Raw genomic sequence first — 7693 nt, 5'->3', positions numbered from 1 at the left:
TGTTATGCGAAGCAGAAATTGGTTGGCAGACAACCACCGCATTAGCCACCCGATCGTGGTCGAGTTTCTGATCTGGTGTTGCCTTGCTAGGTCCGAGTGCAATAGCCAACCGCCTTGAGTACATTACAAAGTTAAGCAAAAAGCCCAGAAAATCCACTGTATAAAATCAGAAGTGTTTATTTAAGGAGCAGCGTCCTCTGCTGTGTTCTCCATCCATGACACCTTTCTCTGGCTGGGGAAACTGGTGACCCACTTGCTGGACCAAATTAATTAAATCTCATTCGCTCATTAACGCTAACTAGAGAGTGACTGCTTATTTTAGAACTGCAATTATTTCCCATCCTCTCCTCCAGAAGGATCACGGCATCAAGTAACCATTTGCGTGGTGTTCGTGATGCTTCCCAGGACGCCAGCGCCGGCCCAGACTCGGTTGGTAGTTCTGCAGCAGCAGTTTGTGTCCAAGCAGTGGTCAAGTGTCACGGGGGGATGATGCTGAGCCAGCGCAGAGAGCTCAGCTGATGCTTCAGCTGTTAATTTACTGCAGGGAAAGGCTACTGCTGCTATATACTGGTTTATGGCAAACAGGGCAACACCTTTTAAACTGACAAATGTGAGCGACACACGGGAAGCGTTTGACAACAGCTCGCCAGTTTGCTGAAAGGGGATGGAGGAAAGCAGTCTGGATCATAAAACACTGGCTTTAATCTTCCACCAAAAAAATTTACAAGCAAGAGCAGGAAGATAAATATAATTACAATATTCTGAAAAGCTCTGTACATATGTGCATCTTTTTCTAATATTCACCATGGGAATTACAATGTCTTTGTTCTGTGGCACAGTATATTTAGACAGCAAGGTACCCTCAGCTCTGTACAGACAAATATAACTCCTTGCTTTTAATGAGAGCATTGTCTGGTAGTCAGAAGGGGACAAGTTGTGGGGAGACTGAGATTTGCCTTTCATCTTCAATGCTGATTCCTGAAGCTCGGAGTAGGATGGGGAGTAAAGCAGGCAGGGCCCTGCTCTAACAAACTCGGCAGCTGAGCAGCCCGTGGGAGGGCAGGCAGCGCTCGAGCGAGCTGGCTCAGAACAAGCATTTGCGACGTAATCCACATAAACACGGCACGGCGGAGTACGTGGTTGTTATTCACTGATTGAAAAACGCAGTGCGCTTTGGAACATATGACACGGGGGAGGCAAGGGGAAAGGGGGGCTTGGGGAGCGGGAAGAGACAGTCTGTGTGCTGCAAATTGTTATGTCTACGCAGCAAAAGCCTGCCTGAGCTCTCCCAGGGAGCCAAGCGCAGGCAACTGAGGGCAGGACAAGTCTTCGTCCCCCTGGTTTCCAGCAACACTGGGGTGGGGTTGACCCCCAGACACGTCACCACAATCCCCCAGCACCCACGCACAGAGCGATGCTCTTGTCTGTCCCTCAGGAGGGGCACTGGGCTCCAGCAGGACAAGTGTTTTGCCAAGGGTTACCCCCTGGAGAGCCCAGTGACCGAGGCTGTCTCCAACACCAGATGTGAGCACCCATCACGGAGCCGCTCTGTCCCCTGCACCCTCAGTGGGGACGTGCCAGGGCCCTCCCCCAGGGGGTCAGGAGAGCTGGATCCGTCCCTGGCCACCTTCAGCCACTCACTGCCCTCGCTAACTCTCCCTTCCCCGCTGCAGGGTGATGGACCCTCAGGGAGCCTGCCACAATAGAGGATCCCACCTCTGAGAGGGAGAGCCCATGCTCAACCCCAGCCCTTGTGATTAGGAGCCCAGGTGGTGCTCTAGGAGCCGCCACCAGTTGTGTCTGTGTAAGCAGGCAGACACGGTGCTCAGGATTAAGCCCTTCAACGCTCTTCTAGTCATCGGCTAAACTGGTGTGAACACGTCCAAGACTGTGCTAATCAAAAGCTTGCCATGGCCCAACCATCATCAGCAACTGGGCGTCTCATGAGCGCAGCTCCTGTCCAACCTCAGAAACATCAACCAAGTTTTCAAGCAATTCATCCACAAGCTTTCACCACATCAGCTGTGAGTGATCTAAAATTTGTGACCAAACATAGGCAGAGGGACACGTGATCTCTGGGTGATGGTTGGAGGCAGCATCCTGGCCATGGCTACATACAAACCAGCTCATCTTCCTACTGCAGTCACACGGCTGAGGCTACACTCTGGGTCCACTCATTTTCATCTCAGATTAAACATGGGAAAAGAGCAAAACATCTGCTGAACATCTGCTCAACCAGGTGAGCAGCACTGGAGAGGACAGGATCTGCAAACACAGGTGGGTCCCTTTCTTCTCCAGTTTGAAGGTGGTGTTATTCTCACCTCCTCTGTGGTACCTCCTCACCGCTATCACAGGTGCTTGGTACAGAACCTTATTTTTCCACACAGCCAGCCTGTAAAAAACAGACTCTGCCTCACCTCTCCCCTGCCACACACCGGGACATCCACGTCCATCTGCACAGACAGTAGACTGGGTGCAGCTCTCCCTACTCTCTGTAGCCCATCACCACTGCATCTTGGCACCAACAGGTCATCAGCTTCTTTTTCTGGCTGCCTTTGGACACATCTCTCATCGCTGGGAAAGCACATGCAATTCCCACGTGGAAGAGGCACGCAGAGGAGCCCAGGCAGACAGACGTGGCGAGATGAACCGCCACGTCCCAGGAGGGCTGCGAGGCTGCCGGCAGCGTTCGGGCATCTGTTACCCTGCGAGGGGACGGCGGGCTGCGAGTCTGCCAGGAGACACCCGCAAGGAGACACCCGGCCACCCCGAGCTGGCAGTGGCAGGGCAGACGAGAGGGACAAGCAGGTCCCCCAGAAGGAGACATGCTCTCAGTGGTGTCTCTTCCCCAGGGGTATTTCTATCATGATTCCTCTCAGATCTGCTGGTCCGACTCCAGGCTCAGAGCTGGCTGTGCACTTCACGCTTGGAAAGCTCAGAGGAACACAGACATCCGTCTCATCACGTAGCTTGAGAGAGGCAGGTCTGCACCACAGAGAGAAGAAATCAAGCCTGGAGCATCATGTCCACAGTCACCCTGGAAAGTCTTGACTGGATGAACCACCGGGCAGCCCTGGCCAGTGACTGCAGAACTGGAAATACTGCTAAATAAAAGTGCCTCTTTTCCCTCTGTGTTCATAAAATCAAATCAAATAAGCTGGCATGTGGCAAGCCACAGAGACCTTCCTCCTGGGAGAAGGCAGTGGGTAAACATTTTGGTTTGCACCTGGGTTGGAAAATGCTCATGTGCACATGGACATCACGGATGCCCTGATGTCATTCAGCTCACCAAAGGCTGCTAATTCTTTTCCACTATTACTTATCTATGATACAAACAGCCACTTCAATTCTTAGGTAGCAAACCGAAGCATTAACAGACAAGCACTGGAACGCATCACTTGAAAAGAAATGCCCAAACATTCAGAAATAAGAAGCTCTGTGACCCAAAACCAAGATCCACATGACAGCAGCATCTCAAAGAGATTTCTGTCTGCACAACAGCCTCAGCACTGTAACTCAGCCCATGCAGCAGAGCAAGCCCAGGAGACAAGTCCTACCTACCCCCCAGAGAACATATCCTCACAGATTAAATAGTTAGAGAAGCTATTCTCAACTGGGAAACAGTATCTTCCCTCAGAGCCGTCCACAACCTGCACAGAATCACAGCTTTCTCAATGAATAAGCACAAGTAAAGCTGACAGGTCAGATGGGTAAGGTGACATGTTCAAAACATTCACAGTGTTTCTCCAGGGTAAGGGACATGTAATGTATTTCTCTGAGGGATGACATTTAAGAAAAACATAACAGTGATGCAAAGCTGTTACTGGAAAAATCTTGGATTTACTGAAAGCTCTTTAAAAATAAAACAGAATGAAAGGTCTCAATTGCTTTCTGGCCACTGCAGCGTTCAGACTACACACCTCGATGACATTTCTCCCTGGGGAAAACATGGGGTCATTTTTAAAGTGGTACTGCTACACTGCGGGGATAAATGAGCAGAGTCCTGATCTACCGAGTCACAACCTCCACCTACCCTAGAGGGGAGCACCAACTTCCCGGGACCTGAAGTGGATCCCTGGGCAGGGGGTGACTTCCACCGCGGGGACAGGGAGACGAGTCCCAGCCACGCGGAGGGCAGCAGCCGTGATCACACAACACACCCGTGTGTTCCGCATTGGCTAGGGCTGATGTGAGGGCCAGGGAAGAGGTGCAAGGCCACCCGAAACCCCAGCGGACAGGCTGGGGAGGCAGCACCATGAGTAATGGGCAAAGAGATTCGGAGGCAGTTCCACATGTTTAAAACCTCAGGAGCACAAAAACGAGGATCCTCTGAAGAGGAGGAGACACGAACGACACTTCTAAGATAAAAAAGGCAGGCCCAGACCTCGTAAGGTCAAAGCAGTGAGAAGGCAGGAACCATGCAGAAACCCCAACAAACTTGCTGCTTCCTTGAGATGTACAACCCAAGGATACCAGCTTCAGTGAAGAGTTTGTAACCCTGAAAGCTCAGAAGGAGCTGTTTAAATGACTGAAGTCAGGAATTAAGAGTTTCCTTCCAGAGCTGGGCCATCTCCCAGCAGTTTCCAACTTGATGGGAAACCCATGACACAGACCCAAAACTTCTGGGTAAATCCTTATTTATGCTATACTGGATCACTCTCAAAACCCTTCCTTCCAGCTCACGCTACAGGCAGTCCATGGATGTGCTCAGGCGATAAAATTTCTTTCTTCACTCAAAGACAAACCCCTCAGAGCTGCCAGCAGGACGGGAGGCAGAGCCCCACCACGGCCCCTCCGCCCACCAACAACAGCCTCCGGCTCCATCCTGCCAGCAGCACCCAAGACCTTGTACCACCCCACCCTGCTCACAGCCACTGTTTGCTGACGCCGCGGTAACCTCCGGCCTCTCTCTGCCATGACTAACCAATCTCCACCGTGACCTCTTGCCTCGCACCATCACCCCTGGCAAGCTGCCCCGCTGTGAGCCGATGCGCACCCATCACCATCGGTGCTGTACATACAATAACCAGAGCTCTCTGAACAACCCAGAGCGAGACCTCAGCAGCCCCAGCGGAGCCGATAGCGATCTAAGACCTTGCCTTTGGGTGACAGCCACCGCTGCTCCTTGCAGAGGTTTGGCACAGGATTAGCAACCGCCCTGCAAGAGACCTCTGGGCTGTGGCAGCTCCAGGGCTGGTGCATGTCATGTGCACCACAGTGGAGCAGGCATGCACGTTGGGCAGAGCGTGTAAAGACGCTCTCCTTCCTGGAGCTGCTTCCTTTCCAACTCAGAAGAAGATCTGACTATTCATCTCATCTCTCAAGAGGCCGTTGGCAGGTCCCGGGTGCTGTTTTGCCCGACACAGGGTGGGGGCTGGGCCATAGGAAGTGTCTCTGGGCAGACAGAGAGTCTGCAAGATGCACACAGAGCCCAACTGGGGTTTTGCAGGGTTTTCTCAGCAGAGGTTTCCCCTGTCCTCCGAGGAGTAAAGCAGGGTGACAGAGGAACGGTTTGCACTGGGCTCTGCTCCAGCTTCCCTGTGCAGTGTCGGCACCCAAGGGCAAAGCATCAACAAACTAAGAAAATGAAAAAAAAAAAAAAAAAAAAAAAAAAAAAAAAAAAAAAAAGGAGAAAAGAGAAAAGCGGGGGAAGGAAGGAAAGGAAACACAGCATCTTTCGGATAAGGAAGCACGAACCACAGCACTGCTAATCTTCAGAGGAGAAAGAGAGCAAAGGGTTTGACCCTGGTGACTCAAAGTAAAAATAATGAGCGCTACCTCCCCAAACAAGGAAGTGGGCTTCGACACGTCGCAGTGAGCACTAATTCCCTTGTGACCTCTCCTTACGCACCCGGGGAAGGCAGTGATTAGCACCACCTCCACAAGGCAAGTCCAAACTACAGCTGCTGAGGACTGTGAGCTGCCCGCTCCCACCTCACAGGAACTGCTCCCTCCATTGCACCCCACAGCCCGTGCAAAGCAAGAAATGCTCTGTCAGACCGTGTCTGTCCCCCTCCGATCCTTCCAGCAGCATCGCTGCAGACACGACCTTTCCCAGCACCCTTCTCCAGGACCGAGCCCCTCAGGGGTTGTTTTCAGGCACCCCTCCATCACTCAGTCGCTTGACTTACAGCTGGATTCTGCTGATTGAGGGGGCAGCCCCAAACTGACAAGTTATTCTAAGTTGTTTTTCTCAGCTTCCCTATGCATAAGTGAGACAGAAATAGGACATGTGCGAGTCCTGATACTTGCAGGGCGCTGCAGCTGGGAGCGGGCTGTGCTTACAGAGCACCCTCCAGCACCCTCGTCCATTTGCAGCAGGGTGGGTCTGAGCGTGGTGCCAGCACCCATCCCTCGCAGGCAGCAGCCCCACAGCCCCGGTGCTGTGGCCGCCATCTGCAGATGAAGCCGTGAGCATCCTACGTGGAGGCAGACTGTGCCGGAGCCCCGTCCACCCCCCAGCTCTGCTGCAGCGTGCAAGGAGGGAGACTAAGGGTTAAGGCTCAACGAAGAGGGCTGTGTGTGTGTGTCTGCCTGTGTTTCAGTACTCATCTCAGCCACTTCGTTTCCTGCCTTGGTGTGGTGCCAGTGAGAGGTCCTGGCCAGCAGCATGCTTCCTTCTGACAGCTTAGACACACTCGCAGGGTGCCACACTCGCCACCCAGGGACCTCTCCAAACCTGGCCCCGCTCCCCGCAGCGAGAGGTAACACTCACCAGCTCCACCTGGGGACCCAGTCCTTCCAGGATCCGGTGGGCAGCCTCTGCCTTCTTCTGCAGGGAGGAAAGGGGAGAGGAAGAAGAAAAGTTATTTTTGCCATCGATTACAGTCACAGACCGTTGCTCCCACTCTCCCCCTGTGCTAAAACCCCTTCCCCAACCTCTGCAGAACCGCCACAAATCCCACCCCTGCCTGAAAGTGGGTGGAAAGGTTCAGCTCAGGCTCTGGACCTTCAGGAAAGCCCCACGGGCGAAGGGCTCTGGCCCTCGTTATCACAACCTTAATGCATCGAGCTCTGCCCAGGAAGTGACCCGAATCCCCGAGCCCTGAGGATGCCAGGCGAGGGGATCGCACCCGTTACCTCCGCACGGGCACTGTGCGAGGAGGAGGGCGGGCGAGCCGGCACGCACGCAGAGATGCCCTTTCTAGGATTCATCGCTTCACGAGCATGTGATCGTTACATTTGAGCTGCCCTTGGCTCCTCATCTTGCTCTTGCTTCCCTCCCCTCCCTGCCGCAGCGGAGCCCTTCTCTGCCCCCTCCCGCCCCCAGCCAAGCTACCTAGTGCTTATTAGAGAAAAAAAAACACCCAGGAACACGTGTCAGGGGCTGTGCAGTGGTTACTAATTAAACAGGCCTGAAAAAAAGACATGGGTTGGCTGCAGCAGAAGTCTAAATAAAAGATGACATTTTCAGTAAACAGCACTTCCTTGCAAAGCCAGGCTTTTCAGTGGGGGTTACTGACAGTCCAATAAATCCAGATCGCTGCACGCTGCCAACGAGCCACGGGGCTGAGACGATAAAACCAAATATCTGGCAGCAAGTGGGGCAAGGAGACAGATTTTCAGGGGCATTTGTTCAATAAAATAGATAGTTTTAGCTATTGGGGGTGGGAGAGGAAATCTATAGCTGCCTAAAATAGGGGTGAAGGAGCAGTGGGCTGAGTTGAGCTTTCCCAGGATTTAAACTGTCTCT

The 7693-nt window shown here is 53.0% G+C and overlaps 1 protein-coding gene across 10 annotated transcripts in view; it reads right to left on the bottom strand.

The window, feature by feature from the left end:
- The window catches only part of NCOR2 (nuclear receptor corepressor 2), a 203274-nt gene that overhangs the window by 105434 nt on the left and 90147 nt on the right, over positions 1 to 7693 (bottom strand). For all 10 annotated transcript variants that reach the window (XM_026859568.1, XM_026859572.1, XM_026859573.1 and 7 more), the window contains one exon: positions 6716 to 6772. In XM_026859568.1, the coding sequence (XP_026715369.1) occupies positions 6716 to 6772 (57 nt within the window). The remainder of the gene's footprint in view (positions 1 to 6715; positions 6773 to 7693) is intronic.

This window comes from Athene cunicularia, assembly GCF_003259725.1.
Source record: "Athene cunicularia isolate RWA chromosome 15 unlocalized genomic scaffold, athCun1 chr15_part1, whole genome shotgun sequence".
Taxonomy (NCBI): domain Eukaryota; kingdom Metazoa; phylum Chordata; class Aves; order Strigiformes; family Strigidae; genus Athene; species Athene cunicularia.
Note: the sequence above shows the minus strand (reverse complement) of the source record. Positions and strands in the feature narration are given on the sequence as shown.